The sequence below is a fragment of the Rutilus rutilus genome (assembly GCF_951802725.1).
Source record: "Rutilus rutilus genome assembly, chromosome: 15".
NCBI lineage: Eukaryota > Metazoa > Chordata > Actinopteri > Cypriniformes > Leuciscidae > Rutilus > Rutilus rutilus.
This window is the reverse complement of record NC_140220.1, coordinates 7,806,133-7,825,564: the sequence shown is the minus strand read 5'-3', so window position 1 is coordinate 7,825,564 and position 19,432 is coordinate 7,806,133. Positions and strand designations below refer to the sequence as shown.

The 19,432-nt window shown below is 35.3% G+C and overlaps 1 protein-coding gene across 1 annotated transcript in view; it reads right to left on the bottom strand.

Moving 5' to 3' along the window:
- Positions 1 to 488: 488 nt before the first annotated feature.
- Positions 489 to 19,432, bottom strand: part of slc35f1 (solute carrier family 35 member F1) — a 118,354-nt gene continuing 99,410 nt past the window's right edge. Inside the window, exons 6-8 of the mRNA XM_084431464.1 lie at positions 16,075 to 16,127; positions 11,367 to 11,521; positions 489 to 1,669 (exon numbers count right to left, since the gene is read on the bottom strand). Coding sequence (XP_084287590.1) covers positions 1,445 to 1,669; positions 11,367 to 11,521; positions 16,075 to 16,127 — 433 coding nt within the window. The 3' untranslated portion in view covers positions 489 to 1,444. The remainder of the gene's footprint in view (positions 1,670 to 11,366; positions 11,522 to 16,074; positions 16,128 to 19,432) is intronic.

The following is a 19,432-nucleotide window of genomic DNA, read 5'->3' as shown; positions in this document are numbered from 1 at the left end:
TTCACAAATATTTAATTAAAGGAGAAATTGTAGCTTGTACCATTATGTCATCTGAGATGCATTAAGGGATAGTTCACCCAAAAATAAACATTTTGTTATCATTTACTCACCCTCAAGTTTTTCCAAACATGTATACATTTCTTGCTTCTGTTGAACATAAAATAAGATATTTTAAACAATGTTGCTAATCAGTTGACGGTAGCCATTGACTTCCATAGTAGAAAGATAAAATACTATGATTGTCAATGGCTACCATCAAATTTCTGGTGACAAACATTCTTTAAATATCTTTTTTTGTGAAACTCATACAGGTTTGGAAAAACTTGAGGGTGAGTAAATGATGAAATTTTTTTAATTTTTGGGTGAACTATCCCTTTTAAGTAAAAGTTTGATTATGATGTGTATGAGTATGATGTTATGATGACGATTGTGATGTGTTTTGCAAATCTTAAACACATTTTCCCAGTCATGGCACATTCATGTTTTTTGAGTTTAAGACAAATATACTTTATTTTAAGCAAGTCAAACACATTAAGAATTTCCAATATTTAAATGACAATTTTTTTTTTTAAACAAAACAAAATGTAGATATCAGTTCAGAATAACTTTACACGTGTATTTGTATTGGATTTTATCCAAATAAGATGATAATTAAAGACTGAACTGCTTATAAAACAAAGTCAAGTGCAGTAAAATAGTTTACAAGTTTACAATCAATTGCTATTACACAGACTTTAATATTTAATACAAATGCATGTACCCTTTCTTGGAAGAATTAAAACAAAATGAACAATATGATGACAAATATAAAAAATGAATATGGTATAACATTTAAAGAAGGGTGGAAAAGCACTCTTTTTTTAACCCTTTTTGTAGATGGAAATATTTATAATTTTGAGCAGATAATACAATATGCAATCATGACATGATGTCCAATACTGATGACACTGTTTTTAGAAGTCATGATTTCTCATTGGCTAAATGGAACCCACAATAATATCACATGGCAAGGCACTGGCTCAAATCAGCATTTTAAAACTCAGAATGCAGTTTTCCAGAGACGTCATCAGATAAAACATAAAAAATTCATGAAATTGTAGTGAGACGAACCTTGTCAAACTTTCAGATACAATGAACCCTTTGTGCTTGTATAAGAAAGTAAAACATTCACAAGTGAGCATTTGGACAAAACAGTCAGCACGAATCCTTCTAAACACTTAATTTGCCACGGGGGAAAGAGGCAATGAGGTGAAATCATCTCTATACATGATGGATCTGATAACTCAGATGTACAGAAGTCACTGCTACCTATTAACAGTTTGTGATCACAGTGTACTCATTTGCTACGTGGTTGATTACATCAATCAGTGATCGTTACCCTTCACTTTTCTACAGACTGCTGGGCCGGGCCGTGGATGATTGGTTTTGAGAGACCACGCCCCCTTCAGGCTACTCGTATACGAGGCTCCTCCTCTATTTCCTGACCCAGGCTCGTATAGGTCACTGAAGGCTCCAGCGGCCCCACAGTGGGCGCGTCTGTGATGGCGTTTCCCGTGTTGCGGAACTGTTTATAAACGCGAGGATCCTGTGCCACGTACGTGGAGGAGGAGAAGTATAAGACCAGTCCCAGGACGATGATGAAGAAGGACAGCAGGTAAAGCCCGGAAAACTGTAGACAGGCAAGCAATATAATCAGCTTCATGTATCGAGTGACTTAAAAAGTCTACATCATGATCTGTAAATCATCAAAACTGTAAATCATGATTCAAGTCGAACTAGAACACTGATTTAAAACTTTGAATCATAATCTACTACTTCTTAAAAGAACACTGATTTAAAACTGTACATCACGATTCATTAATTCTAAATAAGTAAAAATCATAATAGAACAATGACGTCAAGCTAAATCATAATTTACTACTTTTAAATAGAACAGTGACTTTGTAAATCATGACTTAATAATTCTAATTCTAATGCTCATTTAAAACTTCAAATCAGAATTTATTAATAATAAATCAGAACAATCCAAATCTGTTATATGGAACATGAAAGCAGTGAGGGTTTAAAGAGAGAGTGAGAGAGAGAGAGAGAGAGTCTGTATGAAAAAGTCTTCCAACAAAATAACAACATACAGTAAATAATGACAGAACTTTTAAATTTGTGTGAACTATCCCTTGATGCCACGGTCTAATGACAGCCATTGCAGACAAAGTTTTAAAAAAGGTCACATTAGGGTCTTATTTCTTTAATAAACATGAGGGAATCAGACATGGAGGCCCAATAGGAGAGATTCCACTGAGAATGAACTAATTAGAGATGGAGAATTCTCTCTCAGTGTCAGTCTACAGTTCAAGGCAAGAAGTCTGTGATTGAAATTACAGATAGGATGGCATTTAGGGTGGTCCTTATTTTTAAAGTCTCCAATTGTCATGCTCTTAACCCTTCAAATTGTTCCTTTATATAAGAAAATACAGCATGCCAACTTTTATGGCAGTAACATAATAATTACTGGTAGCTCAATAGCTTTAAACTTTCTGAGATTTTGATGATTTTCGTAAAAACAGATCATTTGAATTGGTATTGTACCTGGCTAGTAAAATTCCACAAAAAAATCTCCATAAAAGCATCTAATGCACCATATATTCCTAAATATGTATTTTAGATGCATATCTCAGTTTACTTATTGTAGAAACTAAATCCAAATTAATCCATCCATGACCCGGTTTAGCAGATTTACCTTTCCTGGTGGAATCAATACATATTTCTATTGATGATCACCTTGGTTATTGTTTGGGTTTAGAGCACATTTTTTGGTTTAAAAAATTACATTACGTTCCTTGAAATTGACCCGGAACTTTGGCCGAATCAAGCAGATTATCAGGAGGCACAGGCAATTATACATGCAATGAAAGTAGTCAATGATCACGCCGAGAGAGAAGTGGCTCTGATTCAAGAATACAATGGCTATCTCACACACTCTGAAGAACAACTGCAGTTTCTCCTTCATGTGGTGGAAGATCAACGACGGATCTATCCAGACTGCAAAAAGTCAACACTGGCTGCTGGGCATCAGAAATGAGGGATTGTTGAAAACTTTGTGCTTTTTTTTGAGATTGTTGTCATTGTTGTCATGTCAGTGTTGCTCTGATTTCAATAAAATGTAGTTCATTTGCAGCAACTTTTAATATTACTTGCATATCACAATAACGCCGCACAGCTTAACATAGGCAATCTTCCACGTGATTGAGCTACCTCTAAATATCATTTTTTTGTCAACATTTTTGCATATTTCTAACTTTGAAGTTAAAAGGAACAGTTTAAGAGGTTAAGACACTAACATTTTGCACACAAAAAAAATTGGACTTGATAAGGACCACCCTAATGGCATTAATAAATTAATCATGGTTCAAAATCCATGTTGTGATACATGCATTACATGTGATTCAATGTCATAGGAATGCCTACACTCTTAAAAATAAAGGTTCTTTATTGTTATCGATGGTTCCATGAAGAACCTTCAACATCCATAGAAACTTTTTATTCCACAAAATGTTCTTTATAGTGGAAAGGGTTCTTCAGATTTTAAGAATGTTCTTCACACTATTAAGGGGAAAAAGGTTTCAGTCAAACAAAAGAACTGTTGACTGAAAGGTTCTTTGGGGAACTAAAAATAGCACTGATATGGCTGATATTGATGCTAAAACACCCATTTGGAACCATATATTAATGGACTTCCCAGAATTTTCAAATTGATCCCAAAGTCTTCAGCATGAAGCCAAATTACATATCAGGTTTTTATGGAGGATGGAAATAAACACTCTTATAATCTGAATTTTGCCTCTTTTTTTTCTTTTCTTTTTTTTATCTTTGAAAGCTTCTAGACTGCTGAGACTTTTTTTTTTTTTTTTAAAGACCAAACCTTAAAATAACTTTAGCAGCTATGGTATTTCCAAAGGTGTCTACTAAATTATACCCTGGAATGGGTCACACAATCACACCATTGACAATAAGAGCCATTTTTGAACACTGCATTAATGATTATATTTTGCTCGGCGTTATGGTCGAGCAGGGACTCAAAACCCTTGTCAGCGCTTTGAAAATAGCAACAACAATCACGACTTGGAAAACTGAAATGCCAACGCTTCACTCTATTTGCCGTCACTCAATCTCCAAATCACATCAATAGTTTTTCATCATAGGGTCTGAGGTGTGGATGAGAATCACAACTGTAGAGCTGTGCTATGAACAATGTCTCCATCTCTCTATCACGCCTGTGATTGACAAATGGCCTTCAGCTCTGGCACATAAGAGCAGGATTCAGCAGTGAGTACAAAGTCTTTTCACTGTGGAAAAAAAGTATAAATAAATACCATGAAATCTGATGCTTTACAATTGCAATTACTCAAGAGCTTTTCTTGTTCAGCCAATAATGAAGTTTTGAATAGTCACACTCACATAACATTTTCATGTATCATCACTTCACCACTTACAGTGTCTAATATGCAGTGAACTCAGTATCTTTGCGAGATGTGAAGCAACGATTGTAATGTCCATTCGTTTTATAGACTCGCACATAGACCTCAATAACGGCAATCGTGTAAAAGATGAGCTTTTAACATAAGACAACAAATAACTGGCAACTACAACAGGATAAAGTGAGTCAGCAAGCAACTATAACAGTATTTGTATAAATGAATGCTTATTTGTAATGCTGCAATGCCTGCTGGAAGCTCACAGACCATTAACAAATCGAAAACATTGTTCAGTATGAAAGCATCAATATCTATGACTCAATGAGCCTCGTATGTAATTGCTTTCTAGTGTTATTAGCTGATCACATCCCATCTAAAAGCTCTAATAGAGAGAGGACCACCGTGAGACCATGTGTGTGCCAGACTGAGCTGATGCGGCTTGTGTAAAAACGTACATGCATGCACACACACACACTCATAAATAGTGCAAAAAGCCCTGCAGTGATAGACATTAGGCTTTTGAAGTCTAGAGAAACTCCACAGAGAATTTTAAATAATCTTTGACACTTTCTCACAGTTTGCAGCCCTCTTCTGCCGTTCCCCCCTCAAGCATCACAGCAGAATAAATATTTCCAATGAATCAATAAAAGCAAGGGACCAATGTCCTGGTGTGGCTTTTGTGCATCTCCAGAGGTGCTTTTAATAAAATCAAGTCTATATAAATCTGTCTGCATGTGCATGAGTTTACACAGGTAAAATAAATAAACTAAAGATGAGAGGTTTAGGATAGACTAGACTGATGACATAGGAGAACCTTTTTAGGTATCAGTATTTAAAAGAACCAGAAGGGCTTTACTTGGCCTCTGAAGATATCTACTTCCTTCTTCAGATGGTATCTAGAACCAATACGATGATCTGAATAACCTGTGATGTAACTTCAAGAATCTCTAAAACATCATAAACAATTCAAGAACTAAATACAGCAAAAAAAAAAAAAAAAAGGTTCTTGCTAAGGACAAAATTCTTTGTTAAAGAACCTTTATTTTCAGAGGTTTGGAGTGAAGGGCTGATCTATGAAAGCATGCGTCCACCTAAATGTGAGAATGTTTAAATTAAGAAATTAAATAAGAAAACAATGTCAAAATTGTGAAAAATAAAGTGACAATTGTGACAGATTACAAAGAATTACAAAAGTTGTAATAGTGAAATGTAATCACAATTATGAGTAATGGATTTGCAATTGGGAGAAATAATAATTGTGGAATAATGTTGCAATTTTGTGATATACCGTCATATTGTGAGAAATCAAATCATAAAGTTATTGTGAAAAGTAAAGTCACAATTGTGGGAAATATCCAATTACAAGTAATAAAGTTGCAATAGCGAGATAAAAATGCAATTGTAAAAAATAATGACATGTGATTTCATGTTGCAATTGAGATGTCAAATTATGAGAAATATAATTATTATTGTGATATTTAATGTTGTAATTGTAACAAACAAAGTGGCATTGTGAGTAACAAATATAAGAAATAAAGACTTTTTTACACTGAGGTGAAAACAACCTTTTCCTAAGTGAAAATAGCAGAATAAAGTCTTGTTCATTTTGCGGATTTTTAAAAAGTGAACACATGAGAGTTCAGTGCAGACCACAGGATAGAAATTAGGCAGATGGTTCTGGCAAACGTATGGAAGATCAAGCACAGCCTGAGTGATTTTCCAGTACTGGAAGGGTATTAGAGCCAGCGAGAGTAATATCTGCTGGAAAGGAATATATTCTGCTTGAATTGCCGGTGTGTCAGGTTGCTCATTTAAATATATCAAGTGGTGCTACATGCCAGCATAACTATGATAAAGCACCTGCTATTTCAAGCTAGACACATGGTGCCCCCTTTCTCCCAAGTGTTAGAGGAGAAAAGAGTTTTCAATAAGGGTACAGTGATGTAATTACAACCTGTAAAAAAAAAAAAAAAGATGCTCACACTCGCAATAAATCATACTGTAATATGCAAGGTGTTCTGAGTGTCATATTTCAAAATGAAAGTTATGAACCAAAGATAGATTTTACTGTCCCAGAGACAAACAGCCATGTGTTAAAGAAGGGTTTGCAAAGACATGTCTTTTTTTTATTCTTACACAAATATGGCTTCATAAATCGTCTGCATAGCTAATTTGAAAAAGTGCTAACTTGATAATAGTGGAACCCCAATTTCAAGCCCACCCCATGTGCCACCCTATTAATTTCCTCATATTTAATTGCTTTTGTCATTCTGAATGTTTCTATGGAAGCTAGTTCCCGCCATGAAATAACAAAACAAAAAATTGCAAATTTTTATCATGACGAGTTTCTATCTCATCATAATTCAGACTTTATAACTCACAATTGCAAGTTTATATCTCACAATTCTGAGAAAGAAGTCATAATTGCAAGATATAAACTTTAAACGTGTAAAAAGTTTATATCTCGCAAGTATGACTTTATTTAGCATAATTCAGTTTATTACTCCCAATTATTACTTTATTTCTCATAATTGCAAGTTTATGACTCGAAATTCTGACTTTCTCATAACAATTCTGACTTTATTTATCATAATCTGAGTTGATGACTCGCAATTCTGACTTTATTTCTTATAATTATGACTCACAATTCTGACTTTATTTCTCATAATTCCGAGTTATTGACCTGCAATTCTGATTTTATTTCTCATTACAATTCTGATTTTATTTCTCATAATTCCAATTCTAACTTTATATCTAAACTCAGAAATTGTTAGATAAAAACCTCACAATTGCAAGAAAAAAAGTCAGAATTGTGAGATAAAAAGTCACGATTACTTTTTTTAACAAGCTTCCATGTGAAAATGTAAAAAAATTCAGAAAATCTGAAATCAGTGGTTTTCACCTATAGGAATCAAACTTGAGGCTGTGCTGATCAAGTGAGCTGTGCAGCCTAAACCAACTACATGCCAGGCTGAATGGAAAGGACGTCTTGACCCACTAATTCTGCTAGAATTGCCTAAAACGACCTAAAGTAGCCAGAAAAACAGACTGTGTTTAGCACTCAAGCTTTTGTGGCCACATTCAAATTTCATATTCATTGATTTAAAAAAATAAAACTAGTCCGCTATTAACAACTGTCCTCAATAAAGGAAGCATGTTTACAGGAGCATTTAAAATCCCCGGTTAGCCTTGAAGTGCTGCAGGTAATGGCTGGTCCATGCAGCTCTCCGTGTTGTTGTGAAAGGAAATAGCACAGCCATTAAAGCAGACAAAAGAGAGCTTACAGTAAAAGCACCAAGCCACACTTTTAAATCAATGCTAACAGCCTTCATCTGGAGCCCGCTATCTCTGAATAAATCAATAGTTTGATCAGATACTAGACTTAATTATCAGCATAAGGCCTTTAAGTGTAGGATTACTGTACATACTAATGAACCAACATTGATATTAAGCTAAATGTGGTATGCATTAAGTACAGTACATTGTTTTACTATATACAAATGATCTTCGTGTTTGTGTGTGGTTCAGGTATTCCCTACATTTTTGAGACAAATGATTTGTTCTGTAACCACAAAATGCTTCCAGTAAAAATTCTCATTAACTATTTGATCTGGACAAACAACCCAACTGCTGCGAATAAGAAGATACATCCAACCATCAAACGATCTACTTTTCCTCATGGAACGGACCAAACAAGCCACAAAGTGAAAATGAAAGCCTAATTGCAGTGAGAACATGCTTCTGTCACACATCTACCAGCAACCAAGATTTCAGCAAATTGAGCAACCTGTCGAGATAAGAACTCAATCTTTACGGCTCATTTTTCTTCTGAACTGGTCCGGCTGAACGGAACATCAAAGGCTATTGTGGGAATCAGCTCGATTCAAATTTCAAACACACTCTCATCTACTTCTGTCTGACAAGCGGCAAATCACTGTGAAAAACATGCAAGCACGTTCAAAATGGTCTTAGCCAAGAGTGGGCATATGCCAATATCTGTCCGCTGCAGATATGGATTCATTTACAGTGGGGTCCAAAAGTCTGAGACCATTAGTAAAAAAAATGTCTAGTTTTTCCTTTCTTTGGAATAAAAGGTTTTATCTTTATATATATATATATATATATATATATATATATATATATATATATATATATATATATATATATATATATATATATATATATCAAATTTATACTAAAAATGTATACTAAATAAATACAAAAAATACAGTTATATATAGTTTTATTCATCTTTATTTCAGTTTTTATTTTTATTTTTAAACTACATGAAAATTAGATTAGCTGAAATTAAATTTTACATTTTTTTAATATATAGCATTTATTTCATTTCAAGTAACAAAAATGTTATTTTTATGGTTTTAGTTTTAGTTAACTATAATAACAGTGATTTAAGAACATATTGTGCTTTAGTGGAAGCAAAAACATATGACTGTGTCTGTAAATAGGAGTCACATGAATGCCATAAATTTGCTTATCAGTAACACAGTTCGACAGAATCTGAAATATTTCTCATATCTTTTATGTCTTTTCTTATTAATTTAATGATATAGATCTTCCTTGTTTTCTCAGACTTTTAGGCTCCGCAGAACACTCACAAGGACCTTGAGTTTGCCTCGTGAGCAGAATCCAGGTTTCAGAAGGCAAATAGCCAGACACAAAAATAAAGGACAGGGTTGAGATGAGACTGCAGGTGCAGACTACAGACCGACAATAACAACAGCGTGCAGAGAATCCGAGGGAGCTCTGGCTACATATGACCATATTACAAATGGCTCTGGCATTCAGTTCAGGGCTGGACAGGAATTTATTAGAAAGCTCTTCTTGTCTGCCGGCTTCTCTCACGCTGGTGTAACCCCTAACCTTTTGTTATGTGTGTACAGCACAATGACCAGAGAGAACAACAATTTGAAACATTTTGGAACACTGATGCTTTTTATATCATACCAGACATGAGCATCATATAGTTAAGACACTATAAAAAACTACTACGACTGTCAATTCAATGCATTCATTAACTTAATTATTAATTATTTGCTGGAAACCCAGCAAAACGCAGTTAAAAGCAACCTAAAAAACCTTAAAATATCTTCATTTGGGGGCTTTTCTTAGGACAATTTGAATAAATCAGCATATCATGTAATTAATTTGATTTGATTTTAAAAAAAGTAAAATAATTGACAGCCTCGCTTAAATGCTAAATAAAAAAAAGATAGGCTCTAAAATCTGATAAAGCTATTGTTAAAGCTGCAGTAAAAAGCTTATGTATTCATATTTAAAAAACTATGCCCATTTGGTTTTCAAATAAGTTATTACCTTAATTTCAATTAAGATAAAATATGAGATGTGAAGAATAAAAAACATTATTTGACTGTATTTTCCTGTATCTAGTATATGTAAAATGCTGAAATTAGCAAAACAAGAGCAACTTACTCAATATAATATAATATTATATAATGTAATTCAAAAATACATCATTTCTAGTATATGTAAACTGCTGAAATGAACAAAACAAAAGAAACGTACTCTATAATATAATAATAATGCATTACAACATGTCTATCAAATATTAGCTGAAATCCATGATCATTTCTGTCAGAGATGACAGCTGTGCTGAGCCTCTTCACACAAGGACATCGAAAAACAAAGCCAGAGATGCTTTAGATGTGATCACTGCTTTTGTTGTCACAAAAAAAAAAACCGCCGCTCCACTGAGACCAAATCTAATTTCGTTGAGCCACTTCTACCTATTCCCAACAAGCAGTAACCCAGAGCTTTCTGCCTTTGGCCACAGAGATGGAGGCTTGTTTCATATCCATCACTCTAATTGTATTTCATGAATTCAGAAGCTCAGAAACATGGTCCTAATACATTCAACTTGGAAAAGAAAAAAATCCACCAGCAAAACATCCCTTTCACACACACTTCTCTCTTAAAAAGGTTCTTTATTTGCATTGATGGTTCCAAGAAGAAACCATCCGTTCTTTTAAGAACGGTTTACTAAAAGGTTCTTTGGGGGAAGCAAAAAATGGTTCTTCTACGGCATCGCTGCAAAAACTCCCTTTTGAAACCCTTCACTTTAATAGCACCGTAACAATTAAAACTAATCAGTGTGATGCTCTCTATAATAATCAGTTCAAAAGAAGCAGAATCTCTTTTTGTCCTCCAGACAGTGTAATCACTACTAGACAAGGAAAGGGAGTTTAAAACAGTATGCTCATTGTACAGTAAGACTAATGGCTTTGTTCATTGATGGCTTTCGCTGTAATGGTGGTGTTTAGAGATGAAGTCTCACATTGTGTCTGGATCTTTCCCTAAAGGCAAAGGGAAAAGTCCTCAATCTTTGTGAATCTATTGTGAATCTGTCTCAATATAATGCAGCTTTTCAAAGTGTCCATTATTGAAGCACGAAGCAGTGCAACTATACTGAACCCAACAGCATACTAGCAAGTAAGCACTGCCACAACCAAAGTCTCCACTGCAGTGCACTATAGACACTTTTATTTCTTACTCAATATTTGATGTCGTTATTTTAAACGAATTACGTATCTAAGACCTGACAACACACACGTATCTGCCTTCGCTCATTCTGCCACAGGAAAACGGTCATGCAAAACTGATTGGTGAAAGAAGTCTCGACTAATATTATAAGTAGAATCCAGGAGGGAAAATAAATGATGTGCAGAATTCTCTCTGAGAAGGAGAGCAGAGAAATTATGCTCAACATTCATGAGAAAAAAAATGGACGCGCCAAGGGCAAGTAATGACATGTATAATGGTGGAGGTGAGAGAGAGAGAGAGAGAGAGAGAGAGAGAGAGAGAGAGAGAGAGAGAGAGAGAGAGAGAGAGAGAGAGAGAGAGAGAGCATATTGTAACCTTGTATTGGAACAGGAACAGGCCGCAGAAGAGGCTGTACAGGTCGGCTGTGAGCAGAGAGAGGTTCACCGCTGTGGCGCTGGTTCTTCTGATGACCACAGGCATGAAGCTGTACAGCCCAAACATGCACGCGCTGAATCCAATGTACAGCAGCCCTGAGAGGACATAAAGAGTTAAGGCCAGTTCTAAAAATCATTCTAAATATAAAAGAATAGCAGAGTCCACACCACAACTGTAACGACGGCACAGAAGAAGAGTATCGTTGGAATCGATGACCTTTTCCATCTGATTTACATTTACAGCCAATCAGAATCCATCCTGCTTTAAGAGTTCGAGCAATTAAAGTGGCAGAGGAAAAACCTGCAATGCTGAACAATAAAATGTCAATGGTCACTGAGGAGAGATTTGTACATATGAAGGTAATATGATGCCATAAAGAATCACATACGCAGGGTAAGATTTGTGAAAGTGTACTTAAGATTGCAAGCGTAAATAAAATTTGTAAGAGAAGATTTGTAAAGGTGTAAATCGCCTTTCAAGTGTAAGAAAAAAATATTAGCAGGATTTTACTGTTATGCGTAAGTGTAATTCATGTATTGTGAAGCTGTAGCTTCATGCTAACGCAAAATAAATAGGATCTGTATTCCTCTGCCTTCCATTTTTCCGCACTTACACTTTTGGCACGTTTTTTGTAACTCATTTTAGTAAAATAATAATTTTGGAATCACCCATGATTAATTGACCGGTGAAATTATGCTTGCAGTAGTGCAGATACCAGGCCTACATTCAGCAGCATCAAGATTACAAACTGATATGGCCTGATGAGGAGGAGGATGATGATGAGCAGGACACATGTCCTGAATACACATACCTTTTCTTTCTTAAAGTATATATATATATAAAAAATATAAAATATAATAAACTGTTAGATCACTTCATAAATAATTATGATGGTAATTATGATAAAGTTCTCTGGGATACTTGATTCTGATTGGTCAATTATAGAATTTTGCAACTAAATGACTGCTAAATTGTTTAAAAGGCTAGTTAATGTCTTTCATATCACTCTGAAGTCTCTTTCTCACATAACAAAACTTCAATCAATATTTCATATCCACTTATTTAATTTGGTAAGTAGCCGTGTAATCTATATTGCATCTGGGTCTTGATCTGGTTTATAATACATTATCTCTTATTTATAATGCTATGCTCTTAAAATATAATGCATTATAACACAAAGCAAATAATAACTGTGGTTAATAATGCATTATAGGCTTCATAGAAAATATAAACAGCTTCTATTATTTTACAGTACAACATTATATTACAGCTTCATATTGCGCTGTAAAGGTGATAAGGGTACAGATGAAGCCAGAGTGGAGTTTAGCACACTATTCATCTGTTACCAGCAATCAGCTTTTAATGTCATAGAGGACAGAGAGACAGCAGCTGTGAAATTCTGGTCATAATTCATCCAGCACAATCATAATGTAATTGGATGCCACAAAAAAAATAAAAATTGTAATTATTCACTTGTGTTTTCTCAGGCCATTCATTTCTAAATACATTTGTAAAGGACACAACTTTTATTCCAGCATAAATGGAGATGGATAATAATAATTTGTTTTGAAATGAAAAACCAGACTAACAAAATCTGCTTCCCGTCTGGCATCCCAACAAGTCTTTTGTAGGTAAAGTGCACAATTTTTTATTTTTATGTTTATTTTTTTATGTTTCAGATTCTTCCTATCTCAGTTTGGAAAACAGAACCAGAGATAAATAAAAAATGAATGCATCAAAATTATAAATATAAAACAGTATACTGTAATTTACCTGCTACTCCAAAGTGAATAGTACTACCATGATACAACTGATTTTTATTTTATATATATATATATATATATACACATTTTTGTTGTTGTTGTTAGTGACATTACAGCTATAAAAGTAAAATGACAGGATCAACTCTGAAACCCTTGAGGTAAAATCAAATAATCAGCTCATACCCAGCAAGGACAAATCAATGTCAGGATTATATCACACTATATATTTCGAGGCTCACTGCTATTCACACGCAGTTTGTTCTCAGGCTATGAGGCTTCGGAGCTGAGCAGAAGGCTTCATAACTTATTCAGATGCCTTGCTAACACTGTTTGGCAATGTAGCACATCAGAGAATTATAAGTTGTCACCTGCTATTCAGGGGGAAGTTCAGATCTATCTGTAGGCAAGGATTTAATGTTACTCTGTAATGCCTGAATGTTAAAGAAAAACTATAATTAGTTGGAGGTGATGACAACATTTTAGAAACATTTCAGAGCGGATCTGACAAATCGAACTAATGATGCCACAAAATATATTTTCTGGATTTTTTGAAGCGGAATCACAGTTTTATAATTAAAAAACCTTTTTTGTGAAGTTTTTTGCTTTAAAAAAAAACTGTATGTAAACAATTTTTCTTTAAAATAAAAGCTACTGTTTGAATTTTTGTAATCTAATGCAATGACATTCTATAGCAACAATTGTTTCCGCCACGGAATAAAAAAAAAATGAAATTGCAATTGTGCCTTTATATTGCAATTTTTTAATTTTGTAAAAGTTTATAAAGGTAAAAATTGCAAGATATAAAATGGCTACTTTTATGACACAATTGGGAGTGATGAAATTATGTGAGCACAATTCTCACAATTCAGACTTTAAAAGTGTTTTTATCCCACAATTCTGATTTTTTTGTCATAACTGTGAAGTATATACTGATAAAAAAAAAAATCTGAATTGTGAGACAAAAAGCAGCAATTACCTTTTTACATTTGTTATTCCATGCGGAAACTAGTTTCAATAACATTCAGACATATTTGAGCACCCAAATACTTTTAAAGTCACCGTATATTAATAATATGCAATGGTCCACAAACTAATATGAATTTTCTCACAGTCTTTCAAGGACAGTGGCAACATAACTAATGCATTATGATCAACATGCCCTCGTTATTTATCAAGGGCATCGCAGTTTTGGCGGGAGTCATTCCTTCTTCTGGCATAAAGTGTGTAACTTGCAACAGCCCTGGCAGTTAATGACGTGGCCCCTCAAGCGACTCGAGACTTGCTAATGTCCCTGTGACAAGCCAGCACCCTCCTGGGATCCAACCCAAATGCTGCCTTTGGCACGGCCCCTCAACACTTCAAGCCGCGACAGGAGCATCAATCTGGATTAAACTTAAGTGACTTCCTGAAAATACACTGAATTCGAGTGTCTTAACTAAATGGGATTACAAATCAAAAGATATTTGTAATTATTTCTAATCAGATGCATTTAATATTAACCGAAGTAAAATCACCTCCTCAAGTGGTGTATTGCTTTAATAAAAATGTATTTGTGTTTGTGCTTTCATGAAGACATGAGCAGGCGTGTGTATTTATAGACGGGGTAGAGATGTCACAGACTGCATGAGCAATTCATTTTGCTAATTGTCTTTTGTCAACAGTTTAAATATGCCTGTTATCGTTCGTGAGGAAGTCAAATGGAAAGTCACATCTGCTGGTGATGTTGCCTCTCAGCATCTCTCCCTGAGCTCAACAGCACGTGCACAGCAATATTTAACCATCCCCGTACGTTCACAGCTGTCTGCTGTTGCTTCTGAGGACGTTTTAACCCCGAAGCGCTCTGGCTAGACCACTGTTCATTTGACTTTTCTGAACTTGGTTGCACACAAGAGTTTATGTGATTAGAGTTTTGTGATTTATACTCGCAATGAAAGCAATCCAGCCTAATTTCAGGAAATGCACTGCTATTGATGATGTATATTTTGTTATATCTGTCACAAAATATTTTCAAGATAAATTGAAAATGCTGACTTGTTGAGAAAGTAAATTCAATTCTTACGTTAGAAACGTGGTCAGACAACAACACAACTTAATCGATTAAACAGCTTAAATTGTTCTGATGGTAGGAAACAAATTGTTTTACAGGTCAGAACAGAAGGCATGAATAATTGCATTAATTTATTACATTTTCCTAATTAACTGCATTACATTAATGAATTCAATTAACAGAACTTAAAATATCCAAATTGCGCTTTTATTTTTAATTTCCACTTTTCTTAGTCTATTACTAAGGCACTTCTTAAGGGGTTTTTAATTGTTGAAGCATTTTTTGAATTTACCACCGCTCAAAAATTTGGGATCGGTAAGAAATGAATATTATTCAATTAAGCAAGTATGCATTACATTGATAAGAAGAGAGAATAAAGACATTTAAATTGTTACAAAAAAATTCTATAAATGCAGTTCTTTTAAACTTTCTATTCATCAAAGGATCTTGAAAAAATTTCCACAAAAATATTAAGCAGCACAACTGTTTTTAACATTGATAATGATGATAATAATAATAATAATAATAAATAAATAATTTCTTGAACAGCAAATCATCAAATTAGAATGATTTTTGAAGGAGGAATCCACCAAAGCAATACAACGAAATGCCTTGATATTAAAGATGCATTGCATTAAAATTTCTTAGTATTTTTAATTTAGTGAAATTATCTTGTTTGAAAGATTTTTAGATATTTCATTTTACAAATTACTTGGCAGTAAAACAGTTTTCAGTGTCAGTGGTAGAGACTGTGCAGGGAGAAGGTGATTGAATTCAACTCAGGTTTGGGCTCAAGCAATCAAACCAAGTGTGAAAACCGTCAAAATCAGAGGCTTACCGATCTGCCAGTCCCACTGCACTTTCAGAAGTTCCTTGTGCTCCATAATGGCCCTGAAAAACAGAAACACAGCACAATTCCTATCAGCCACAGGTAAGCACAACCAAGCTAGGGGAAAAAAACAAAACCATCAATAAAAGATAAACAGCACCGAAGTCTCGACAGCATGCTTCATTTTGGCAGGTGGGTGAACTCAGCAACAACGGGCAGAGTGACAAATCCACCCAGCCTGAGAAAAGAGCGGTCAATCTCCCTTGAACAGTCCGAGGGAATCTAGTGACACACACCTGGTTGTGTATGAGCTTTTCCGACTTTCTCACAATGACAGCCCTCACGAAAAAGAAGTATACTTCAAGTTCATTTTATGAAGTATGCTTAAGTAATGTTCAAGTATATTAAGCATACTTTATGTAGTAAGTATACTAATATCAATGTGTACTTGTAGTAAACTCGTAAGTGTACTATTTCAATACTGCTTAGGACTAAATTGGCCCACTTTTAGTATGTAAAAGTATACTTAAGTGTACTATAAGTGTAAGAGTATAGTAAACTTTAAGTACACAACTAGGTTTCTCATTTGTAATGCATCTGTACTACAAGTGAACTTATAAGTATACAACTATTTTAATACAAGTAGTACATTTTTAGTTTATGAAAGTACACACTGAAGTGTACTCTCAGTAAACTACTGGTATACTTGTAAGTTTTATTTAAGTGAACATAACATTATACTTATAGTTTACTATTTATATATTATTTTTGCACTTGCAGTATACTATGTTCAAATGTAGATGTTATTTTTTATACTTGAAAAATACCTTTAACTGTACTTTAATTTGTGCGCATTGAGGGTGCATATCGACTCGCGAGCACCCTTCTGAGGCCTAAAATGACAAATGGGACACCCTACGGTCTCACGGACTTAATGGACACGTGCACACGGCAGCCATTGTAAGTCCACATGACCGAAAGTGCATTTGAAGTGTGCCATTTGGGACAGGGCCTATCACCATAGACAGTAAGGACACAGCGACCCCATTGGATTCAACGGAGAAAAGTGAAGTCAATTAGAAGCACTCACTTCCAGATGGCTGACCGTACTGCGCAGACTCAAACTGAGCTTGACGACGTAGATGTGACGAGAGAAATCTGAATCATTCCCTTCCGAAACTTGCAGAGACGGAGAGCGTGAGTAGGAGGTGTCCATGAGCAAGGAGCAACTTTTGCTAAGTATTCTGATTAATTATTTTGTCATTTTGCCTCCAGGTTCTCCCGATTGCCCGCGAGCTTCTCCTCCTGTCCATACGGTCATTTCTCTACTGTGCGACAGAGAGTCGCGTGGTTATGACGCAATCGTTAGCCTATTTTTACAAAAACTGCTTCTACGGAGCCATAACGTAAGATACAAGGTAATGGAGCCTTTTATACATTTTCGTGTTTCTTTAGAAATAAATAATGGACAAATGGCCTTTAAACGCCTCAGATGTAGTTATTCGCTGTCAAAGTGACGCCAAAATGAATGGGGTCTGCTAATCAATGGCGGCGCCCAGGGAAGCTTCAGTGTTTTCCGAAACATTACCACCCTGCCTATCACTTGTTTCAGCTTCTTCTTCTCCTGTGTTTTGATCCGGAGATTCTGTACTAGAAGATGTGTCATAGCGCCCCCTACCGTACAACAGTGAAAACATGAATAGCTGGAAAATTCAGTCAATGGTGGGAAAAGTAGACTTAGAGTAAATTCCTATACACTACCAGAGGACTAGCCTACACAAGAATTCAGATATGCAGAATTAGAAACATATCTGTTTTATATCAATATTCTAATCAATATTTTCAAACAATGTAAGTTTCATAAGACTGTATATGAAAAACTATGTAAAAAAAAAGTATATTTAATAGGCTACTCAATCAAAAGAGTTAACTACAACTACAAGCCAAGTATACTTTGAATACTTAATTATACTTTTAAGTATATTTCGATCAAAATATTGAGGCCAAATATACTTGGACTTTTCTCTCAGTATAAGTCAAGTACACTTAAGTGTAATTTTAAGTATATTTCTGAGAAGTACATAAAGTATATTTTTGAGAAGTATATAAAATGTAGACTGAAAGTATACTTTCTTATTTTTAGTTTAAAAGAAGTATAGCCTACTAATAGAATACTTGAATAAACTTCTTTTTCATAAGGGAGGTCATCCCATCCCCCCCACGCACAATTAAAGCCGAGCGGGAAACAATCCTCTGGCCCTGTGTGACACCGTCACAGGACTGGTCTGATGATCTGTTGCCAAGGATACAGTCTCATCGGCCGACAGCGTCTAGAGGTGCATCCCGAACCCTGCAGATGAAACTATCTGATGCAGCCACAGAACAAAAGAGAATATTCTAGATCCAGTGGGCTTGTCACGCTGCTTCCTCCAGAGCCCTTTATAAAGCAGTGAGACTAAGTGGAAGCAGGACTTCATCCACAATTCCAGCCTGCTGTCAGATATGAATGCCTTTCAGCATAATTACACCCAGCTGGCATGGATAAACTGTGTCGTTGGCGTTTATGTAAATACGCAGCAAATATAGATGTTAAAGCACACTGAAGCTTCGGCACTGGGGGAATAAAGGTGTTAGATGAGAGAGAGGGGCTGGTAAATTCGACTCCAGCTGGAGCCACTGTACTCTTGCTGGGGAACGCAGACGGTCCAAATGTGCCTCGTTTGCAGATGGATAAAAAAAGAATGGAGACGAAAACCTTCCAGCTGACTCGTGCTTGGAAGTAGCTGGGAAATGTGGTGTCGGGGATCCAAACGGCTCTGGTGGAAATGATAGTTAGACATGCAGGCTGTGTAAACGTCAAACTGTGAGGAGGATCTGCAGCTGACAGCGGGTGATTGCGGGTTAGCAGGTAACTTGCAATTACTAGAAAAATCATTACATTTCTGTTAAAACCATGTGAAGGTTACCTGGAGAAACTTGGAGTAAAGGGTCTTATTCAATGGCACAATTATGATGGACTATAGCCTTTCGTTTACATCATAGGCTGGAGAAACCAATCCTCCATTGGTTTCTCCAGCCTATGATGTAAACTGGTTAGCATTGTTAATGTCATAACTACACCCATATGGGCCCAAAATGCTTTTATTCCACTGACAGTATAGTATGCAGAGATAATCTGGTTGATGCCGAGGTTGTTAATCCATGGTATTTGACTGTTAAATTCTGTTGATTCGCATTATTTCAGCTTATTTTTAAAATTATTGTATTTAACAGAATTCCTAATGAAAAACTACATTAGCCATGATGCTGTACAGAAAATTACACCAATCAACGCATCGAAAAAAGCAACACGTGGCAAAATAGCTCT